Source organism: Rhinoderma darwinii, chromosome 12 (genome assembly GCF_050947455.1).
Source record: "Rhinoderma darwinii isolate aRhiDar2 chromosome 12, aRhiDar2.hap1, whole genome shotgun sequence".
NCBI classification, from domain to species: domain Eukaryota; kingdom Metazoa; phylum Chordata; class Amphibia; order Anura; family Rhinodermatidae; genus Rhinoderma; species Rhinoderma darwinii.
This window is the reverse complement of record NC_134698.1, coordinates 50,756,523-50,780,540: the sequence shown is the minus strand read 5'-3', so window position 1 is coordinate 50,780,540 and position 24,018 is coordinate 50,756,523. Positions and strand designations below refer to the sequence as shown.

At 40.4% G+C, this 24,018-nt stretch overlaps 1 protein-coding gene across 4 annotated transcripts in view; it reads right to left on the bottom strand.

The window, feature by feature from the left end:
* RYR3 (ryanodine receptor 3) overlaps positions 1-24,018 on the bottom strand; it is a 658,838-nt gene that overhangs the window by 208,061 nt on the left and 426,759 nt on the right. For all 4 annotated transcript variants that reach the window (XM_075844915.1, XM_075844916.1, XM_075844917.1 and 1 more), the window contains 2 exons: positions 4,278-4,424; positions 1,776-1,838 (listed from right to left, as the gene is read on the bottom strand). In XM_075844915.1, coding sequence (XP_075701030.1) covers positions 1,776-1,838; positions 4,278-4,424 — 210 coding nt within the window. The remainder of the gene's footprint in view (positions 1-1,775; positions 1,839-4,277; positions 4,425-24,018) is intronic.

Below are 24,018 nucleotides of genomic sequence, written 5' to 3'. Positions count from 1 at the left end.
CCTCTTTAACAAAAAATATAGGAGTATTGAAACTCCCATTGTATTCTTTGGACTGACCAGACAAAATAAATAGCTCATATCTATTCCTGAGCCGAATTATAAGTGGTTGCACCGGTGGAAGTTACAGGCTCCTGAGGGTAATGCTTCCATGACAGCACTTCCCATGTTTCAGGCAGTTCTATTATCATAAGACTACTAAACGCTAGCCTCATACCAGCCAGTGATACCTCTTCTCCCATTGTCTTGGGAACAATGAAATGCACAGCATAAGTGCAGGAAGGGTGATCGTGGAGCCCAAAAGTTCTGTTCACAGTCGACCTGTAACTCTTAGATATGATCACAATCACATTTCGGGTTAGGGAATCTCAGTGGTCCCTTATCTGAATAACTTTTTCCATAATCCCTTACCCCATAGAATAATGTAATTGCTGATACAGTTCAGATATGATGGTTGATTTTTATCTGTGTACTAAAGGTACTCATGGAATAGATGCTCAGCATAGATAAATCGAGGTAAATTCAGCAGATGAAGTAAAATTTTGTTGTAGTTTGGAATATTGGGGGACAAATGCCCTGAATGTGCCCACATTTTTCTAGAAGTAGCGATCAATTACAGCTATACATATGCTAGCTTTTTGGTTCTGTATTCCCCATTGCTATAAACCATGCTGATTTTAAGATATACAGTAATGGGATTAGACATCGGAGGTGAAAAAAAGAACTCAAAACACTGTTTGATTATTCAAACTAGACAGCTACATACACTTGGGGGCCACAACATAGTAAGACTGCAGGAGCAGAAGAGTCTTGAAGAAGACAAATATTGATTTATTATATTATTTCTTTATGACTTTCTTTTTCTCACTTAACATTTAAAGGAAAACTTTTTGCTGTGATTTGCTGCATGATTGGGCTAGAACATGTAACAGAAATGCCCGTATTGCAAATCTCAGAGAACGAAAAGCCTAAAGAATTTTTGGCTAATAATCTTCTGAGTTACAGTGTGCCAGAAGTCCAACAGCATTTTTTCCAAGTCAAAAATCGGGCCTTATTAAGTAAAATACTGTGCACAAAGTCCAAGCCGATGAAAGTAAACGTGCTCAGAAAAGCAACAATTTGTTATTCTGAGACTATATAAACCTTTCCTTTTATTTTTAATTAATGTATGTATTTTTGCATGAAAAAATATTTTTCTAATACATCTTTATTAAAAAATGTTGCTTTGTTTGTGAAATGCAGCTTCTATGCGTCCACTTTGCATAGAAGATGCATCTTTGCACTTTAACCCGAATATGTCAATTTATCTGACTGAAGGCTGTGCTCAGAGCAAATTGAAACAACATTTTTAATAAAAATCTTTTAGAATTTTTTTTTAAATAAAAAAAATACATGCATTAAGGCCCCATGCACACAACCATAGATTTAGTCCGTAATTGCGGACTGTAATTGCAGTCCGCAATTACGGTCCCATTCATTTCTATTGACCATGGACATCTTCCCGTATATTTGCGGGATGGTGTCCGGGCCGTAGAAAGCCTCCGCAAAAGTTAGGACATGCCCGATCTTTTGCTTTTTACGGACCGTGCTCCCATACTTTATACGGGAGCATAAGTCTAAAATGTGGATAGCTGTCCGCGGCTGCCAGCGGCAGGCCGTGTCCGTAATCGTGGACCGTGATTACGGGCACGGCCGTGTGCATGAGGCCTAAAAGAAAAGATAGCAATGGTTTACAAAGTCTTTGAATAAAACAATTATATATGATGAGAAGTACTAACCTGGAGTTCTCTGGAAAGGACAACATTGCTCAAATCGATTGGGGTGGGGCTATAGCCGTTTCCCTGTAAAATATTGATTTTAACCTTAATTATTAGTTGTACAATTCCATAATAGCTGCATAATTTTGCCTCATTTAGTTACATTAGTTCTGGCCTAATTTAGTGGTACCACATGCATTTTATGAATTTATATATACACTGTGTGCACAATTATTAGGCAAGTTGTATTTTTGAGGATTCATTTTATTATTCAACCATTGCAGTGCTGTCGGTCAATCCAAAATGTTAATAAACCACAAACCTGAATTTTTAGGAATATAAACGTGAGGTTTTGGCTTTCTTAGGAGAATATCTAAGTGTGCATAATTATTGGGCAACTATTAGTGTGCGGAATTATTATGTAACTAAATGAAAAAGGAAAATTTTCTCATCTCACCTGTTTTTTTTTTTCTATCTGTTAGGCCTCGTGCACACGACCGTAGCCATGTGCACGGCCGTGATTTTCGGGTCGGCTGGCAGCGGACTGTCAGCCGCTAGCCGACCGCAAATCGCGGGCCATGCACATGGCCGCAGCCATTATTTTCAATGAGCCTGGACCGCAGAACACGGCCGTAATACGGCATGCCCGTTCTTTCTGTGGTCCAGGCTCCCGGGTCATGCACGGACCATGAAAACCACAGTCGTGTGCATGGCCCCATAGGAATGAATGGGACCACAATCCACCCATGGATTTTTGGGGGAATTGCGGCCGCAAAAGCACGTTTGTATGTATGGGGCCTAAAACTGAGAATAATAACCGCACAACTCAAAATTTAGAAATAAACATTTCTGACATTTCCAAATTAAAAAAAATCAGTGACCAATATAGCCACCCTTCTTTTCAATAACATCCATGGAGTCTGTCAGTTTTTAAATCTGTTGACGATCAACTTATTTTTATGCAGCAGCAACCACAGCCTCCCAGGCACTGTTCAGAGAGGTGTACTGTTTTCCTTCACCGTAAATCTGCCGTTTAAGAAGGGCCCACAAGTACTCAATAGGGTTTAGGTCACATGAGGAAGGGGGCCATGTCATTATTCTTTCATCTTTAAGGCCTTTACTGGCTAGCCATGCAGTGGAGTACTTCATGCGATGGAGCATTTTCCTGCATAAAAATCATGGTTTTCTTAAAAGATGCAGACTTTCTCCTGTACCGCTGCTTGATGAAAGTGTCTTCTAAAAACTAGCAGTAGGTTTGGGAGTTGATTTTTGTTCCATCTTCAAAATGAAAAGGTTCAACTAGCTAATTTTTTATAATACCAGCCCAAGCAATACCTCACCTCAGCCATGATGGCTTGTGAGTCGAAGTGGAGCTCTGTGACTGTTACTGATCCAGCCACGGGCCCATCCATCTGGTTTGTCAAGAGTCACTCTCATCTCATAAGTCCATTAAACCTTTGAAAAATCGTCTTCAGATATTTCTTGGCCCAGTTTTGATGTTTCATCTTCTGTGTCTTGTTCAGTGGTGGTCAGGTTTTAGGCTTCCTTATCTTGGCCATGTTCTGAGCACTGAACACCTTGTACTTCTGGGCACTCCAGGTAGGCTGCAGTTCTGGAATATGACAGCACTGGAGAATAATGGGTTCCTGGTCACTTCACGTTTGATTCTTCTCAAATCTTTGGCAGTTAATTTGTGCTTTTTTTTCTCAACACCTTTCTTACGACCCTGTTGACTATTTGCAACAAAACGTTTGATGGTTCTGTGGTCACGCGCAAATATCTTAGCAATTGGAAGAGTGCTGCATCCCTCTGAAATACTTAACAAATTTTGACCTTTCAGAGTCTGTTAAATCTGTTTTTTGGCCCATTTTGCCAGAGCAAAACAAGCTGCCTAATAAGTCTGCACACCTTGATATAGGGTTTTGATCTCCATTACACAAATACACATCACTTGATATGCCTTAATCCAATAAGCTGTCAAGTTTATACAGCTTGGAGTTGGAATATATGCATAAAAATGATGATATGGTCAAAATACTTGCCTAATAATTGTGCACACTGTATAAGCAAAAGCAATGCAAAAGTCTTAAGACTGCCTTGATCTCCATGCACATTCAACTGGTGTGCAGCTGTTGTAAATTGTGCCAAAATTGAATCATAATACTACTTCTGTGTTTCTCCAAACTGTAACGTCTGTGTCACATATGCACTAAGTTGCAGGAAGTCCATGCATTGCTATGGATGCCTCAGTTGTGCAACTTCAAAGTGATTCCCATAAATGAATCTGCATAATCTGTGTGACCAACAGAAAGTATCATGCTAAAGTGTTGATATAGTGTTATATTTTGAAGCAGCAGAATAAAAAGGTTATTATAATTCATCCAACAGCTGTGCCCACAATTTGTTTTTTTATAACAGAGAGGCTGGATTCCGTACACGGGGGAGATGCACTCTATCCTTGTGACGGGAGCACAGTGAAGTTGTACCCAGACATTGTCCCTGTAAATATTTTGCCTAATTTACCTGGTTAGTTTGGGAAATGCTGCGCATCTTTTCGTTTTCCCGGTGTAGTGCTAAGGCTTCTCCTTCTTTAGTTCTTTCTACGCTCCAGCCCATTGCCAACATAGTTTTTACAGACTCCCTCACTGGCCAGCGATAAATTTCTTTCTCCTATTGAAGGACAAAATCATGTAATTATAATTAATAATGTAATCTCAAACTCTAAAGAAGTCATGTAGCAAAACATCAGGGAGGAGTACTATTTGGGCTTTAGCAAATATTGCAGCAGTTGATTAATTTTTATCTATTTTATTTTATCGATCGTGTGACTCAGATTTCCTGTAACACAATTAAAGGGGGTCTTCCCTCTCAGACTTTCTTTTTGTATGCCGACACGGGCCCCCTCATACCCGGTGGCGCCGCTATGGCTGCTACTGCGGTAGCAACGCCACATTCAATAGATTATTGACTATTGAACACTATGTCAGAGCAGGGAGGCAGAGCAGCTCTGCTATCTACTAGGCTACAGGCCGTTCGGCCTGCAGCCAATCAGGCGCAGGGACAGGATCCCTGCTCAGGACAGTTCACTGGACCACTCCGACCTACGCAAGGATTCTATCGGCGTTGTGGAGCAGCTCCGATCGTCACGGGAACAGGGCCTGGGTGAGTATTACATTTTTATTTAATTTGTTTTGGGGCACTGTCTACAAGGGGGAGGTAGGGGGCTTTATGGCACTATGTACAAGGGGGAGGTGGGAGGCACTGTCTCCAAGGGGGAGTCGCGGTGTTGTATGGCACTGTCTACAAGGGGGAGGTTGGGGGTCTGTATGGCACTTTCTACAAGAGGGAGGTGGAGGGCACTGTCTACAAGTGGGAGGTGAGGGCTATATGGCACTATCTACAAGAGGGAGGTGGGGGGGAAGTATTTACAAGAGGGAGGTGAGGGGAAGTATCTACAAGGGGAGGTGGGGGCACTGTCTTCAAGGGGGAGGTGGGGGCTGTATGGCACTGCCTACAAGGGGGAGGTGGGGGCTGTATGGCACTGCCTACAAGGGGGAGGTAGGGGCTGTATGGCACTTTCTACAAGAGGGAGGTGGGGGGAACCATCTACAAAAGAGAGGTGGGGGGCACCATCTACAAGAGGGAGGTGGGGCTGTATGGCACTGCTTTCAAGGGGGAGGTGGGGGCATGGTCTACAAGAGGGAGGTGGGGCTGTATGGCACTATCCATATGGGGGAGATTGGGACACTATCTACAAGGGGGAGATGGGTGGCACTATCTACAAGGGGGAGGTGGGGGCACCATCCACAAGGGGGGCTGTATGGCACTGTCTACAAGGGGGAGGGGACAGTATCTACAGGGGGCTGTGTGGCACTATCTACAAGGGGTGTGTGACTATCTATTGGGGGGCTGTATAGCACTGTCTACAATGGGGGGGCTGTATGGCAGACTCTACAGGGGGCTGTATGGCACAATCTACAGGGTGGTTGTATGGCACTATCTACAGGGGGTCTGTATGGCACTGTCCACAGTGGGTCTGTATGGCAGAATCTACAGGGGCGGGCTGTATGGCACTATCTAAAGTGGGCTGTATGACACTATCTACAGTGGGCTGTATGGCACTATCTACAGGGGGTCTGTATGGCACTATCCACACGGAGTCTGTATGGCACAATCTACAGGGGTGCTGTATGGCGCAATCTACGGGGGGGGGGGGGTTACTATCTACAAGGGCGGCTGTGTGTGGCATGAAGGAGACGGGGGGGCCCAGTCAAAAGTTTGCTATGGGGCCCAGTCTTTCCTAGTTAACACTTGACTTAGACTCATAGGCTTGTTTCCTAAAGAGAGGAATGCACTGTGTGTGGTGTTGCAGTTCAGCCCCATTCATGTGAAGGGAATTGTATGTATATCTTATTTACAAGAATGACTCGAAAAACCACAAAATCCACTTTAGATAAAAATGGTAATAGAAGTATAAAATGTAATACAATGTTATGTGGTTTAATATTTCATATTCAATAGTAGAAGCTGCATTGACGTCACATTGTGATCCCTAATGATATTACCGGATTCTGATGTCTATTAAAAATGAACATGTTTGTCGATTGTAGCATAACTTTGTGTTTTGATGATTTTAAAAGGAACTGACAGTCTGTTACAAGATAAAAAAAATACATTTTATAATAGGACGGAGTATGTTCTTGCGCTCTTTTCTGGCATTCAGTGTGTATTCTCACTTTTTAGACACTGGACTATTCCCTGCTCATCCTTGCCTAGGCTGATTGCTGTAAGAGTCTGTTTATCAGGCGGATTCACACCTCCCATGCTAATCTCCAGTACTTTTCAAATGGCCTTTGCAGCAGACGTTTCCCTATTAATCTCAGAATTACCTAGAACATTCCCCTCCCGTTTCAAGGCCTTGTCTATCTCTATACTCTACTCACACAGAATAAATGAGGATGACATTAATTAGCTATAACTTTCTTAGACCAGCAGTCAATCAAAGTAGACAAGGATTTGAAGAAGAATTCTTTGCCAGTCAGTCTTTACTGAGCCGAGGCATGTCTCTACGAAGCTTATCTACCCGATTAATCCGTGTGATGTTTTTACTTTTTCCACTCCCAGCCATTTTTACCATTCACTTGTAAATCCCTTATTTTATTTAACAGTCTAGTTGTGCTTAAGGTATCTGAAGCAATGTAGCAAAACTAAATCAAACCAGCAAAAGCTAGCTAGATTTGCATTAAATTCCCTCCAGCTGGCAGTTGACTTATTTCTATCTGAAAAACCTACTAATTTCGGGACTGCTTATTTAGTCTGTATTACTTCTTCTTCTTCTCAAGTCTTCTCAATGTTAGGCAGGAGTTAGATGCAGGAGGAAGGTGGAAATATATTGATAAACCCTGCTAGATCTCAAATACTTACCTCTATCTTTTTTTACAAAGCTCATTTGTACTGGATAATTGTCAAACTTTTTCTTAAACTTTTAAAACTTGTTTGACTGGGTTCAGAGAATTTATTATTTATAAGCAGCAGAGTAAAGTGTTCTTTCCTGTGGGGTATTTTACGTAAAACACATGGGCTGTTAAGGTTTAGAACAAGGCAATTTCCATCCAAGGACAGATCAGAGTAGTAACAGGTTAGTTCAGTTATCTTGGAACAGGATGTTCAGAATTTTTGGGGATCTCCTGAGGCTTCACTTATCAGCAAGTCACTTTTGTTCTCAGGACCCCAACTCACATTATTTATGCATCTTTCTATTTTGTTGATTAGGTAGTCTATCTAGTGGGTTGCTCAGCATATAGCTATATCGATATGTTACATGTTAGGCTTCGCTCACATCTGCATCAAGGCTCCGTTCCAACGTCCTGTCTGAGCTTTCCGTCGGAACGGAGCCCTGACTGACAGAAACGGAAACCATAGGTTTCTGCTTCCATTACCATTGATTTAAATGGTGACGAATCCGGTGCCAATGGTTTCCGTTTGTGTAAGTTGTGCAAGGGTTCCGTCATTTTGACAGAATGAATACAATTGTTGTAGTCGACTGGTTAGAGCATGAGCGCTCATCAGCCTCTTCTACAGCGACGCCAAAGTAGACTAAGCACCTGCACCGCCTGCCGTCGAAAGACGGTGGGCGGGCAGTAAGGTGTTAAGCATTTTCTATGCGTTGCTGGGTTTGAACGGGGAATTTCATCATGGACTTCAATGATATGTGAAATTCCATGCTAAAATTAAAAATCTGCAGGAAATACACCACAGTAAGGGCAGATACACACGAACGTTGCGTTTTTGCGCGCGCAAACAACGCTGCGTTTTGTGCGCGCAAAAACCATTTGACAGCTGCGTGTGTCATCCGTGTCTGATGCGCGGCTGCGTGATTTTCGCGCAGCCGCCATCATAGAGATGAGGCTAGTCGACGCCCGTCACTGTCCAAGGAGCTGAAAGAGCTAACTCTTTCAGCACCCTCGACAGTGAATGCCGAACACAATATAGAAAAACCTGTTGAAAAAAAAGAAAAAGTTCGTACTTACCGAGAACTTCCCGGCTGTTGCCTTGGTGACGCGTCCTTGGTGACGCGCCTCTCGACATCGGGCCCCACCTCCCTGGATGACGCGCCAGTCCATGTGACCGCTGCAGCCTGTGCTTGGCCTGTGATTGGCTGGAGCTGTCACTTGGACTGAATTGTCATCCCGGGAGGTCAGACTGGAGGAAGACGCCGGGAGTTAGCGGTAAGTCAGAACTTCGTTTTTTTTTACAGGTTCATGTTTATTGGGATCGGTAGTCACTGTCCATGGTGCTGAAACAGTTTAACTCTTTCAGCACCATGGACAGTGACTATCTCCTGACGTCGCGTACCGATAATTTTTTTGCCGGGTTCGGCCAAAACAAGTTCGGCCGAACCCGGTGAAGTTCGATACGCTTGTCCGGCTTCGCTCATCGCAATGACACTCCGTTTGGATGTTCGGAAACAGAAAAGCACGTGGTGCTTTTCTGTTTACATTCATCCTTTTGACAGCTTGTGCGCTGTTTCAGTCGGTTCGCACGGAAGTGCTTCCGTGCAACCTGCGTGGTTTTCACGCACCCATTGACTTCAATGGGTGCGTGATGCGCGAAATACGCAGAGTTATTGAACCTGTCGCGCTTTTTGCGCAGCAGACAAACGCTGCGCAAAAAGCACGGACTGTCTGTACTGCCCCATAGACTTGTATTGCTCCATGCGTGCCGCGTGAACACCACGCGGCCCGCACGGACCGAATACACGCTCGTGTGAATCCCCCCTAACAGTAATTCTGTTGTGGAATTTGCTACGGAATTACCGTTGGCAGATTTTGTGGCGCATTTATACACTACGTGTGAGTCTGCCCTTACGGTAATGTTGTGCTCTTAAGTTGTAGAGGTACCACTGGGCCACTATCACCCAGGTGCATTTGCGACCCTTATAGTTACACCCTGGTATGTATGGATAATGAGATTTTTGTGCAGAGCCTGAGAATAAGTGTGAAGACTCTCGTCAAGCATTTATCCAGTAGCTTGCCTTCTATACTTTCTGCCAAATGTCTTGATGGAAATGCATGTCCATAGGTGAATTGCGCAGTCCAACAAGTCAACATCTCTATGTCAGTCACATCAGGCATCAATGTGTTTACTTCAATAAAAGGAAATTTTACTGTATGTTACTCCTGATAATAATATTAAAAAAAAGACAGCCCTTGCTCTGGATTACTGCCAAATCAGTTATAGATTACAAATTGAGAGAGAGAAAAAAAAACATCCTGAAGAGTTATATTCCTTCTAGTATAACATTTTCCTTTGATATGAATGAATAAAGCAGAACAAATAGAATACATGTCAGTACTACAAGCACCCGTGATATTGATCTTAAACCGTTGAGAAGGAATATTGCCCAGGGAACATAAGGTCTTTGTACCTGAAACACATACAATTGAAATACTTTGGCTAAAATGCTGAATTGCACAGTGAATGTTTTACTTTCCCAGTACATAAAGACATGTCACATCTCATCATCATCAGAGCTACGCACAACAGTAGAGTCTTCACAGAAAGCTCTGCACACAGCCTCCTTTACCCTGCAGTCAGGGTTTTGACAGAAGGTACTATTTCGTTTCATGCATAGTAGTAAACATTACACCTTCTCTGAAGAATCATTTTAATTCAATATGGTTTTACATATTAACTCTGTACTCATTTCTATTCAGTCTTTGAGTCTCCTACAAAAAAGCTAATATTGGTAGTAGTATACAGATGTAGCCGTCTTTACCTTGACTTTTAACGCAGTAAATAAACAGTGGCTAGATCCCTTATCTTGACTTTTTCAATTACTTTTCAGTGGCTTTTGTTGTGTGATATCACGCTGCAGCAAGTTATCAGAATCAAGTTAAAGATGGCTACATCCGTGGGTCGTACTCAAGAACTCTGTGCTTTTACACAAGTCACTGTCATAGGATGCCACCTTTGCACCTTTGCCACGAGTCAGTTCATGAAATTTCTGATCTGCCCCCATCACCTGTAAGTGCTATTTTTGGGAAGTTGATGTTTCAAGGGGTAACCACAACTCAGCCACGGAACGGTAGACCGCGCAAACTCACCTATCCTTTTCCCCCTACTCTGTCCTTACTTTCTCAGCCTCTGCATACCACCAATGTATATTATATGGTATCCATTTCATTACTTTCCATAGACTTCTATGGGGACTGCACAATAAAAGCTTTACATCTCCTCTAATTTTGGAGACATGGGAACCCCAAGCTCCCTAGCAGTGTGGGTCCCAGCAGTGGGCTCGCCACCAATTAGACATTTGTATGCTACCGTGTTTTGGAATACCCACTAAGCTAAGCATAACACATTGTTTCAGTGTGCTTTTGATGTTTAACACCTTGGAGACAGTAAAATTTGGCCTTGTGGACACAGAACCTTTTTTTCAAAATTGACGTGTCACTTTATGTGGTAATAACTTTGGAATAGTTTTACTTATCCAAACGATTCTGTTATTTTCTCGTGACATATTGTACTTTATGTTAGTCGTAAAATTTGGTCGATAAATTCACTGTTTATTGGAAAAAAAACATAAAAATTTAGGCAAAATTTGAATAAATTAAAATGTTTCTACATTTACATGTATCTGCTTGTAAGACCGACAGTTATACCACACAAGATATTTACTACTTAACATTTCCAATATGTCTACTTTATGTTTGCATCCCTTTTGAATGCACTTTTATTTTTCTAGGATGTTACAAGGCTAATAATTTTAGCAGCAATTTCTCACATTTTCAAGAACATTTCCATATCTATTTTTTTTAGGGACCAGTTCAGTTCTGAAGTGGCTTTTAGGGGCCTAAATATTAGAAACCCCCATAAATCACCCCATTTTAAAAACTGCACTTAAAACAGAATTTAGAGCATAGATTCCTCCAATCCATTCCGTAAAGAATCTCTTACTGCTCACCTCACCTTGATCCCTAAAGAAGGCAAAGATGCCACACTCTGTAGCAATTACAGACCGATTTCATTAATTAATAATGACGTTAAAATCTATGCTAAAATAATTGCAAACAGACTACAACCCCTACTACCCTCCCTTATAAATCCTGAGCAAGTGGGTTTCACTCCCAACAGGGAAGCAAAAGACAACACCTTGAGAATAATTAATATTATACAATATGCTAAAAAACAAAATATACCGTTAGCTCTCCTATCAACAGACTCAGAAAAAGCGTTCGATAGGGTCAACTGGCAATTTTTAAAATCTACTCTTGTAAAGTTTGGTTTACCAGAAAATTTATTAGACAAAATTATGGCCTTGTACATCAACCCATCCGCTAGAATTAAAATTAACGGAGTCCTCTCACAGCCATTTCAAATTAGAAATGGAACAAGGCAAGGCTGTCCATTATCCCCCTTGTTATTCATTTTAACGATGGAAGTCTTAGCCCAAAGAATAAGAGAAAATGCAAAAATTAAAGGAATTTTATGCAATAAAACTGAACATAAAACTGTGACCTTCGCAGACGATATGCTCATTATTATGACAAATCCGAACACATCGCTTAAGATTCTGCTCAAGGAATTTGAACTGTTTGGGAAAATATCCAATTTTAAAATAAATAATTCAAAATCGGAACTCCTTAATATAAACGTGTGTACAAGAAATTGGACCTCATTATCTAAGATGTCCCCTTTCAAAAACACCTGCACTAGCATAAATTATCTAGGTATTAAGATAGATCCAGACTTGACAAAACTATTTGATCTGAACTACAAACCTCTGTTGGAAAAAATAAAAAAAAGATCTTATAAATTGGAACTCAATACAAACCTCATGGTTCGGAAGAACTAATCTTGTGAAGATGATAATTCTACCCAAAGTCCTCTACTTTCTACAGACCCTCCTAACATTCCCCTCATTAACATTCCCCACTCCTTTTTTAAAAACCTTAAACAAATAACAACAAAGTTTATTTGGCATTCAAAGGGATTTAGAGTCAAATATGACACCTTGACTAAACCTAGGAAAATGGGAGGGATTGGACTACCTGATTTTGAGAAGTATAGAGACGCAACCCATATCAACAGAGTCCTAGAACTATACTTTTATCCAAAACGCAAATTATGGACGGACATAGAACTGCATATGCTTAACCAAAAATTTGAAAGATATATGTGGATCACCCCCCACAATAGAATTCAATACAACACAATCGGAAACTCTCTGACAAATTTCACTCTACGGACTTGGCACAAACTTAACAAGAAAAACCTGATGGTCCCAAATATCTGTGAACTGACGCCTTTCTCATTTCTCATACCTAACAAATTCAGATCCTTGAAACAGACCATTTCTGATAATCCAACATTAGCTACCTTAGCGGTAAAACATTTAATTAAAAACAACAAAATTGTACACCAACTAACGGATCTGCCCGAGTTTAAGGATTCAAACTTAAGTGAACAAGACGACAAAACGATCCTGGAAGCAGTCAGACTGTTCTCACCAGAGATTACTGACTCAACATCATATAATTTATTATCAAAATTTGGTCACCAACCAAAACCGGTCAAGAGTATGATATCGAAATTATACAAGTCATTATTATTAACCTCAGATCCACCTTCCTATATCTCAAGATGGGAGAAAGACCTAAACACTAAATTCTCAGCAGAACAAACCAAAATAATCTTAAACCACTCTCACTCTTTCTCAATCTCAACAAGAATCCAGGAACTTAATTATAAGATCATAGCGAGGTGGTATAAAACTCCATAGGTTCTCAATAAGATCGATCCGTCTTATTCTCCCACTTGTTGGAGATGTGGAACAGCAAAGGGGGCGCTTTTGCATATATGGTACGAATGTCCCTTAATACTCCCATTTTGGCAAAAGGTCCAAGGCATCTTAAGAAAATTTCTAGCCAAAGACATTACTCTTACTCCAGAACTAACACTACTTAACCTAGACATGTCGTATTAATATATAAATCGTAACTCTGCTTTACCACATCTTATAAGTGCAGCAAAGACCTTAATAGCTAGACACTGGAAAGAGGTTGATTCCCCTACAATAACTGAGTGGTTAAGAGAAATAAATATAATACAATCGTACGAAAAAACTAAATGGCTTTTGAACCAAGACCTAGACAAATTCCAACATATATGGGACAATTGGATACAATTTTATAAATCTGTAGATTTATCCTAATTAGCTAATACTACAGCCTGATCCCACATTTAGATAACCATCAAATTGTCTTCCTGAGGCAAGTCATCTACTCACAAGATTTTCTGTATATTGGTTCAAGGGATTTAATGCCACATGTTTTAAGGTCAACACCATATTGATTTCTCAATATAACATTATTTTGCCGGATTGTATTGTTTGAGATGCATTATTATATTAATAGATGTTTCGCATTGTGAAGATGATCTGTTGCCCCCTCCCTTTTTTATTTTTGTACCCTTCCTTCCTTTTTGTTTGTTGGAAAACCCTAAAATAAAGAATTTACAAAAAAAAAACAAAAACAGAATTTATAAATTGTCTTAACCCTTTATGCGTTACAGAGAATTTAAAAGCAAAGTGGAGGTGAAATTTATAAATGTAATTTATTTTGCAGAAATTCAATTGTAATCCATGTTTTTTTCTGTAATGCAGAAGGTTTTACCAGAGAAACAAAACATAATATATATTGCCCAGCTTATGCAGTTTTTAGAAATATCTCAGATGTGGCCATAGGATGATATTTAACTGAAACACAGGCCTTAGAAGCAAAATAGAACCTAGTGGATTTTGGGGCCTCCTTTTTATTAGAACATATATAACCGTGTCAGGTTCGAATTGGTCTTGTGGTGCTAACACCCCCCCCCCCAAAAAAAAACATTTTTTGAAACGAAACCCCAAAGAATTGATCTGAGGGTATAGTGCGAATTTTGACCACACAGGTTTTTAACTGAATTTATTGCAATTAGGCTGTGAAAATTTAAATCTAAATTTTTTCACATAAAATGTAGTTTTACCTCAGATTTTTTTATTTTCACAATGAATAAAGGAGAAATAGCACCCCAACATTTGTAAATAAATGTCTCCCATATGTGGTCACAAACTGCTATTTAGACACACGGCAGGGCTCAGAAGGCACGGAGCAAGATTAGACTTTTGGAGTTAAAATTTTTCTGGAATGGTTTTTGGGTGCCATGTCGCATTTGCAAAGCCCTTGAGGACTAAAACAGTGGAAACCCCCAAAAGTGACTCCATTTGTGAAACCACAGCCATAAAGGAATTCATCAGGGGCATAGTGAGCATTCAAACCCCGCAGGTATTTTGCAGAATTTCTTGAAATTAAAGGGAGCCCCAATGGAGCTATCTACAGGGAGGGGGTGTAGCGCTGTCGACCGGGTGGGATGTGTGTGGCTCTATCTATAGGGGGGGTGTGGCACTATCTATAGGGGGTGGGTGTGGCACCATCTACTAGGGGGTGTGTGTGGCACTATCTACTAGGGTGTGTGTGGGTGTGTGTGTGTGTGTGTGTGTGTGTGGCACTATCTACAAGTGCGTGTGTGTGTGTGTGTGTGGTGTACTATCTGCAATGGGGGGATGTGGCACTATCTACAAGGGGGGATGTGGCACTATCTACTAGGGAGTGTGTGTGTCGCACTATCTACAGAGGGCACTGTGGCATTATCTACAGAGGGCACTGTGGCATTATCTACAGAGGGCACTGTGGCACTACCTACAGAGGGCACTGTGGCACTATCTAAAAGTTGGCTGCACAATCTTGATATTCTTGTGTCTGCCAAACGCTGCCAACTGAGCAGCCAGACTGCATTTAGCGACACTTAAACTGGATTGTTAAAATAACCACGTGAAGTAGACTCTCAAATTTTCGGTAAATTTAAACCTAGTGGTATTATTATAGTAATGTAGTATTATTATAGTAGTTCAAATAACTAATAATAATTTTTTATTGTATCAAATTGAAATGAAAGTAATGCGGCCCGTCAAATTTTTTCTATGTGCGGCCCATTTACCTGGCCGAGTTTGAGGCCCCTGCCTTAGGGCATTTATCACTTGCCTGGACACAAAACAGAGCTCAGGAGTGAAAGAGCACCATGCACATTTGATGCCTAATTTGGTGAGGTTCCCAACTTTGGCCCACAATTGCAAGGCTCTGATGTCAAATAGTAAAAATCAAACCCCCAAGAAGTGACACCATTTTTTAAACTACACCCCTAAAGACATTTGTCAAGGGGTGTAGAGAGCATTTTGACCCCACAGGTGGTTTTTACTAGAAATTAATGTGCAATGTATGGTGCAAAGTTAAAATTGCAATTTTTCCATAGATATGTAATTTCAGTGACCAATATGTTGTGCCCAGCTCGTGCCACTATGAAAAGACATATAACAGGGCATATAACAGGGCATATTACAGGGCTCAGGAGTGAAAGAGCACCATGCGTATTTGAGGCCTATTTTGGTGATTTTCACAGTCTTGGCCAACAATTGCAGGGCTCTATGGTCAAATAGTTAAACAAATCCACAAAAAGTGACCCCATTTCGGAACTGACATCTCCCAAGGCATTTATTAAGCGGTGTAGTGAGGATTTGGATCCCACTGGTTGTTTTTTTTACCAAAAATTAATGCGCAGTGGATAGTGCAAAAATTACAGCGATCACATCGGTGTTTATTTTTAAAACTTCTGGCAGCGAATCTCCTGCCTCTTTTCTTCTCCTCAGACATTGTTTTAGTGTGAGTAGAAGATAAGAAGAGGGAATTTCTGCCAGAATAATACAGTGTTACAAAAAAATACAGTGTTACACCACCAATACACTTTTTGCATTGATAGATTTCTATCTATACAATCTATCCATCTATCTTTATGTATATATATCGATCTACCCTTCTATCCTTTTACTAGAATACTTCGAATAGGTAGGGAATATATAATGATATATCTCAACATATATATAATATATATCAATAGTATTTTTTTGTTAGTGTTAGCGCAGATATATAGTCTGTTCGATCATATAAAATTGTATATATACACTACCGTTCAAAAGTTTAGGGTCACTTAGAAATTTCCTTATTTTTTAAAGAAAAGCACAGTTTTTTTTCAATGAAGATAACATAAAATTAATCAAAAATATACTCTATACATTGTTAATGTGCTAAATGACTATTCTAGCTGCAAACGTCTGGTTTTTAATGCAATATCTACATAGGTGTATAGAGGCCCATTTCCAGCAACCATCACTCCAGTGTTCTAATGGTACATTGTGTTTGCTAACTGTTTTAGAAGGCTAATGGATGATTAGAAAACACTTGAAAACCCTTGTGCAATTATGTTAGCACAGCTGTAAACAGTTTTGCTGTTTAGAGGAGCTATAAAACTGACCTTCCTTTGAGCTAGATGAGAATCTGGAGCATTACATTTGTGGGTTCGATTAAACTCTCAAAATGGCTAGAAAAAGAGAGCTTTCATGTGAAACTCGACAGTCTATTCTTGTTCTTAGAAATTAAGGCTGTTCCATGCGAGAAATTGCCAAGAAACTGAAGATTTCCTACAACGGTGTGTACTACTCCCTTCAGAGGACAGCACAAACAGGCTCTAACCAGAGTAAAAAGAGAAGTGGGAGGCCCCGCTGCACAACTGAGCAACAAGACAAGTACATTAGAGTCTCTAGTTTGAGAAATAGACGCCTCACAGGTCCTCAACTGGCAGCTTCATTAAATAGTACCCGCAAAACGCCAGTGTCAATGTCTACAGTGAAGAGGCGACTCCGGGATGCTGGCCTTCAGGGCAGAGTGGCAAAGAAAAAGCCATATCTGAGACTGGCTAATAAAAGGAAAAGATTAATATGGGCAAAAGCACACAGACATTGGACAGAGGAAGATTGGAAAAAAGTGTTATGGACAGACGAATCGAAGTTTGAGGTGTTTGGATCACACAGGAGAACATTTGTGAGACGCAGAACAACTGAAAAGATGCTGGAAGAGTGCCTGACGCCATCTGTCAAGCATGGTTGAGGTAATGTGATGGTCTGGGGTTGCTTTGGTGCTGGTAAAGTGGGAGATTTGTACAAGGTAAAAGGGATTTTGAATAAGGAAGGCTATCACTCCATTTTGCAACGCCATGCCATACCCTGTGGACAGCGCTTGATTGGAGCCAATTTCATCCTACAACAGGACAATGACCCAAAGCACACCTCCAAAGTATGCAAGAAATATTTAGGGAAGAAGCAGGCAGCTGGTATTCTATCTGTAATGGAGTGGCCAGCGCAGTCACCAGATCTCAACCCCATAGAGCTGTTGTGGGAGCATCTTGACCGTATGGTACGCAAGAAGTGCCCATCAAGCCAATCCAACTTGTGGGAGGGGCTTCCGGAAGCATGGGGTGAAATTTCTCCCGATTACCTCAGCAAATTCACAGCTAGAATGCCAAAGGTCTGCAATGCTGTAATTGCTGCAAATGGAGCATTCTTTGACGAAAGCAAAGTTTGAAGGAGAAAATTATTATTTCAAATAAAAATCATTATTTCTAACCTCGTCAATGTCTTGACTATATTTTCTAGTCATTTTGCAACTCATTTGATAAAGTATATAAAATACATATCACTTAGTTTGTGTGTGTAAATATAAATATATATATATATATATATATATATATATATATATATATATATATATATAATTTGGTTAATAAAAATTCAAAATTTTTTGGGGGTTAGTGTTAGGCCAGATTTACACGAGCGTGTGCGTTTTGCGCACGCAAAAAATGCGGCGTTCTGCGTGCGCAAAAGTCACTTAACAGCTCCGTGTGTAAGCCCAGTATGATGCGCAGCTGCGTGATTTTCGTGCAGCCGCCATCATTATGACACTCCGTTTGGATGTTTGTAAACAGAAAAGCACGTGGTGCTTTTCTGTTTACATTCATAGTTTGACAGCTTTTGCGCAAATCACGCTCGTCCCACGGAAGTGCTTCCGTGTGGCATGCGTGATTTTCACGCACCCATTGACTTCAATAGGTGCGTGATGCGCGAACAACGCAGAAATATAGGACATGTCGTGAGTTTTACGCAACAGACTCACGTTGCGCAAAAATCACGGACTGTCTGCACGGCCCCATAGACTAACATAGGTCCGTACGACACGCGTGAAAATCACGCGCGTTGCACGGATGTATTACACGTTTGTCTAAACAAGCCCTTAGTGACATTATGGAGGTTATATAGCGCAGAGGAGGCATACGCCATGCTGTGGTCAGAATCAGAGACTGTATCAGAGCTGGAACCGTTTTTAGGCAGTGACAATATTAGTGTCACCTCGGTTTCGTCTTCAGGGGACGCTATATTTGACGAAGTTGACACTGCAGAGCATGAAAGCGCAGTGCCTAGTAGCGCTGTATCACAGGACAGCACGGTCCCTCCAGTTCAGGTTCTCGTATGGGCACCTGCTCCAGCTTTTGATCCTAAAATCCACGCATTCACTCCCACTCCTGGCATAGCAGCGGACTATTCAAATGTTGCCCAAATGGACTACTTTATTTTATTTATTAATGACCACCTTCTAATCATAATTGTACACAAAACTAATGTATGTGCCACACAATATATAAGGCAGTAACCTTCATCCACCCATGGCAGAGATTGGATGCCCACCAATTTGCCTGAATTAAAAAAAAAAATTGGGGCTCACCCTAGAAATGGGTATTGTAAATAAGCCCTCCATAAGATGTTACTGGACAACAAGACCCGCCTAAGCCACCCCAGTGTATTCTGCAGTAATGTACAAATCTCGTTACGAAACCTTAATGAGGTTCCTTCACTTCAGTGATAACTCACAGGCCCCCCACCCAAGTTCTGATGCAAACTGATTCAAAACAAGACCACTAATAAATTGCCTCAATAATAAATTTTTGCAATTTTATACCCCAGAGCAGAATGTAAGGGCTCATTCAGAGCGTGTTCTTCGTCCGTGTGCTGTCCGTTGAAATAACGGACAGCACATAGACCCATGCATTTCTATGGGGGTATTCAGACATGTGTGAGTTTGCATGCAGCAAGTGTCTGTTGCGTGAAACTCACTGCATGTCCTATATTGCTGTGTTTTTGCGTACGTGGTCGCCCCTTGAAGTGTATGGTTGCGTGAAAAACATGGACTGCACACAGATGACATCTTTGTGCTGTCCGTGTTTCACGCATCAGTTGCTTAGAAATGCAGAGAAAAAAAAGAAAAGAAAGAAGTGCTTGCACGGATGTGAAAAACGGATGCCACATGCAAAGCACACTGATGCCATACGCAACACACACTGATGGCACACGGACATAAAATTCAGTTAATAGGCTCTGGTATTTTGCGCATGCAAAACGGACACGCTCGTGTGAATGTAGCCTAAGTGTAGATGAATCCCTCCTGAGCTTCCTTGGAAGTCTTAGCTTTTGCCAATATCTACCTTCCAAAAGGGCAAGATATGGCATTAAACGTTACAAATTATGCAAAATGGGGTCAGGTTATACTGCCGCTTTCAGAATTCATGTAGGGGGGGGACCGATCAATAAATGTTCCAGGATGCCCACCTAATCTTTCCACCAGAAGTAAGATAGTGTGGAACATAATGCAGCCTCTGCTTCACAAGGGGTACCACCTGTACTTTTTATTCAAGTGTGCCCCAGTTTAGACATTTGCATGCTGCGAACACAGGGGTGTGTGTAACCATGCGCAAAAAATTTATTGGTTTTCCGCAGCAATTAGTGGGAAAGCGCATGGTAAATGGGGAATCCTGTGCTTCTGAGGAATTGCTGGCGAGGGATCGCAAAGATGTTTACGTGCTAAGCACACCTCATTTCTCAGTAACAGTGGCAGTGAGAGAAAGAGGGGCATCATCGGACAAGCACAAACCAGTGAGCGTGTCCAAATATAACAAGTACATAAGGGGGGGGGGGGTTGGATTTAAAGGACAGGTGTCGCGGAAATTATTTTTTTTATATGTTTTTGCCTTTAGTATGTTATTAAAAGACATTTTATTTATTTGTTTTTTACTTTTTTCTTTCTTTTACTTCTCTATGGGGGCTGCCATTTTTTTTTCACCTCTGTATGTTTTTTTCACCTCTGTACCTCTGTATGTGTAACGACACATACAGAGATGGCATACGGCACATACATCCCCATAGTGAATGCGAACGGGAACCGTTCCATTCACTATAGCGTACGCCGTCTGTGTGGGAACGGCACATGCGCCGCTCCCACACAGTCCAAAAGGAAGGTCTTCGGCCGAGCGACATCCGGCGCCTTTTTCATGTGGATCGGAAGCCGCGGCCGGACAGTAAGATGACTACTTCCGGTCGCGGCTTCCGTCCATATGTTCAGAAGCAAGGACTAGGAGCGGAGGGAGCGGACAGAGCGGCGGTGGCAGGAGCAGGTAAGTTATGTTTGTGTATGTTCGTGTTATACTGTGTCATTACACTGTATCTAATCCTCCTACACTTTGCATTCGCTCAAAAAATGGCGGCACACAGTGTAGGAGGTTTGAAAATTCAACCCCCTCCTTTCTCCTGGCACTAGCCAGGATAAAGGAGGGGGCACTGTGTGAGCACACTAGAGTGTGTGTGTGTGTCTACCCCAAATTTGCAGCATAAAGCAATGAGGTTGCTTTACCACATTGCAATGCTTCAATTTTGGGAATTGCTCCCTCTAGTGACCAGCACATGGAAATGTTATAAATTAGAATATAATTTATAATATTTCCTGACTTGTGAAAAAATTAAAAAAATTAGAACAATGTGTAATTATTTATTGACAGTTTAACTAAAAAAAATAATTTTTTTCTAGCGACACATTCCCTTTAAGCGACCAGGTTTTACAGCCCTATTTAGTAAAAACGGAAAACAAAAATCTGGTACAAAAAAGTGGCCATTAATCTGTTACAGGTGACAATCAACAATTTATTTATGCTCTATAAAAAAAAAAAAGCAGAGGCAGAGAAACATATCTGTATTTGCAGGAGAAAATTAGTGACGGCCTCAAATTTGAAGATCAGGACAACAGGCAATGCATCCAGTCTGAGGATGATTGACTGAAAGGCATTTTATCAGAACCATCCCCCAAAACCAATTAGAAGTATCTCCTAGCAAAAATGCAGGGTCTGCAGAAAAGATTCCCGATACTTTTGTCCCTCATGTCTCTCACAACCAGGTCTGTGCATTCACCCATGTTTTATAAAATTCCATACTGTTCTGAATTATCTGATTTTAGATTATTAGTCGAAAACATATTTGCCCTTCTTTACATTTTTATTTTTCTCCTTATTATACTCCAAGGGTGGGGGGAGGATGTCATGTTTGCATATTTTCTAATGTTTGACTCTTGGAAAGTCCCTTAATTTGCATAAACCTGCAATTTCTGATTTTAAGAAACCAAAATAAAATAAATCCCCATTATATCCCTAGATGAATACTTTTGGGATCTTTGCTTTAAGTGTAGTTATTTTGAAATTGTTATAGAAACTTAGCTACGTTTTTTAAAGTCAGCTTTGAAAAAAGGTGATTTGTGAAATAAGCTTCTTCTATTGTAAGCCCTCAATGTGATAAATAAGTCACACATATTTGGTATCCTCATACACAGGAGAAGTGGCAAAACGTGAAACGAGATGAATTTTGTCCGTGGTCCATACTGTTTGTAATAAAATGCTCGTGTAAACTGAAGCATTTGCCAAAAAATTCTAATTTTATTCCATCTTATTCAAGAAACTTTCAGAAGAAAACAGGACTTTCTAAAAAGATGATAAACCCCTTGAAGAAAACCTTGGGGGTTTACTTTTGTGAATCAAGTTATCTATGTAATGTGATGTTTCAGGGGCATTAGGTCCCCAGAAAACAGTACACTGCTATAAACTCTAGTGCAGGATTGCTGGATCCAAAAAGGCCAAAAAAAGCCTCCATTTATTTCAAGCCTTGGCACATGCCCATACAGTGAATAAATCACACATATTGGCTATCCTAATGCACTGGAGAAGTGGCAGAACGTGAAATGGGATACATTATCCATAGTCCATACTATGTGTGATCACTGTTTGCATAAAATGACGCTGAATTCTTGATTTTTTTTTCCAATTTTGCAAACTTTACTGAAAAAAATTCAAATTATTTATATTGACAAATACCATTAAAACAAAGCCCCATCTGTCCTTTAAAAAGTATCTAAAATTCAAAGATGAACTTTATTCACCTGCAGAGTTATATTCATCTAAAGTAAAGCATAGCAAAATTGTGACATTTTCTCTGTTCATTTAGCTGTTAAACAGCCTAGTCCTTAATCGGTTAAAGAATGCATTCAAGGTGCAATAAAGGAGATGCTGCCTTCTTTACACGAGACAGTTGAGATTCAATAGCACAATTACTACAGGTCCTCAAGGAGGCTTTTGCTGTATATTCCTCCAAGATAAACTTTTTGGAACAAAAAATAGTGACGTGGAAGACAAGGTGGAGGCAGAACTCGATGTTGCAAATGAGGGGCTCAGTAAAGATAACAAATGGTTTAAGGCGAATGTCGAAAATCTTGAAAATAGTTGAAGGCAAAATTAGATAAAAATAATTGGCATGCCGAATCATTTACCTAAGAAAAGTTGAGGGACATTGTAACGAAGGACATTCCCAAAGCTCTAAACATCAAGGAAGAAATTAAAGTGGAATGTGTACATAGCATACACCCTATAACTAAGGTAAAAGGCCGGTGGTCGCCAGATTAATGGACTTTTGTGATAAACAAAAGTTAGTGGTGGCCTTTAAGAAAGCTCTAACCTCTAACCATAAATTACTTATTTTTTCGGACTATGCTGCCGAGACTGCAAACAAAAGGAGAACATTTGCAGCGCTCTACACTAATCTGTTCGAGAATAAGATTGTTTTTTCTTGGCGATCCTTCATTATTAAGAATAGCTAACAAGATGGGAGAAATGGCGACCTTTGTCGAACCTAAAGAAGCTAGGCAGTTTATTGAAAAGGAATGGGGAATTGTATTCCAAGTGTGAAAGATTTGTCACTTTTGGTTGTATTCAATTGAAAGTTGGGATAGGGCAGAGTAGGGGAAGGGATTTCTCCAGTGGGTTGAAAACGCATATACCTAAGATGAATCAACACACAGGGCTTGTATAACTGTATATTAACCCCTTAATGACCGGGCCTGTTTGTACCTTAATGACCAAGCCAGATTTGTCAAATCTGGTATGTCTGACTTTATCAGAGAATAACTCTGTGAAAGTTTTGAATATCCAAGTAATTCTGACATTGTTTTTTCGTCACATGTTGTACTTTATTTTAGTGGTAAAAGTAGACTGATACAATTTGCGGAAATGAATTAAAAAATAGAGAAATTGAAGAAATTTTGTAAAAATTATCATTTTTCCCTATTTTTAACTGCAATATGTCACATATGTACATACATACTGCACAATTTTTTTAATTAAATATTTATTTCCATCTCTTTACTCTATTTTGGCAGCACTTTTGAAATTTTTTTTATTTTTTTGAGCAATTTGGAAGACTTACAAATTTAGTAATCATTTTATACATTTTGAAGTACATTTTGTTTTCCTGCACCAAGCCAGGTTTTCAGAGGCTCATAGGTGTCAGAATGGTGGAAACCCCCACAAGTGACACCATTTTGAAAACTACACCCCTTAAGGTATTTATTAAGGGGTGTTGTAAGTATTTTGACCCCACAGTTTTTTTGTAAGAATTCATGCAAAGCAGGCGTAA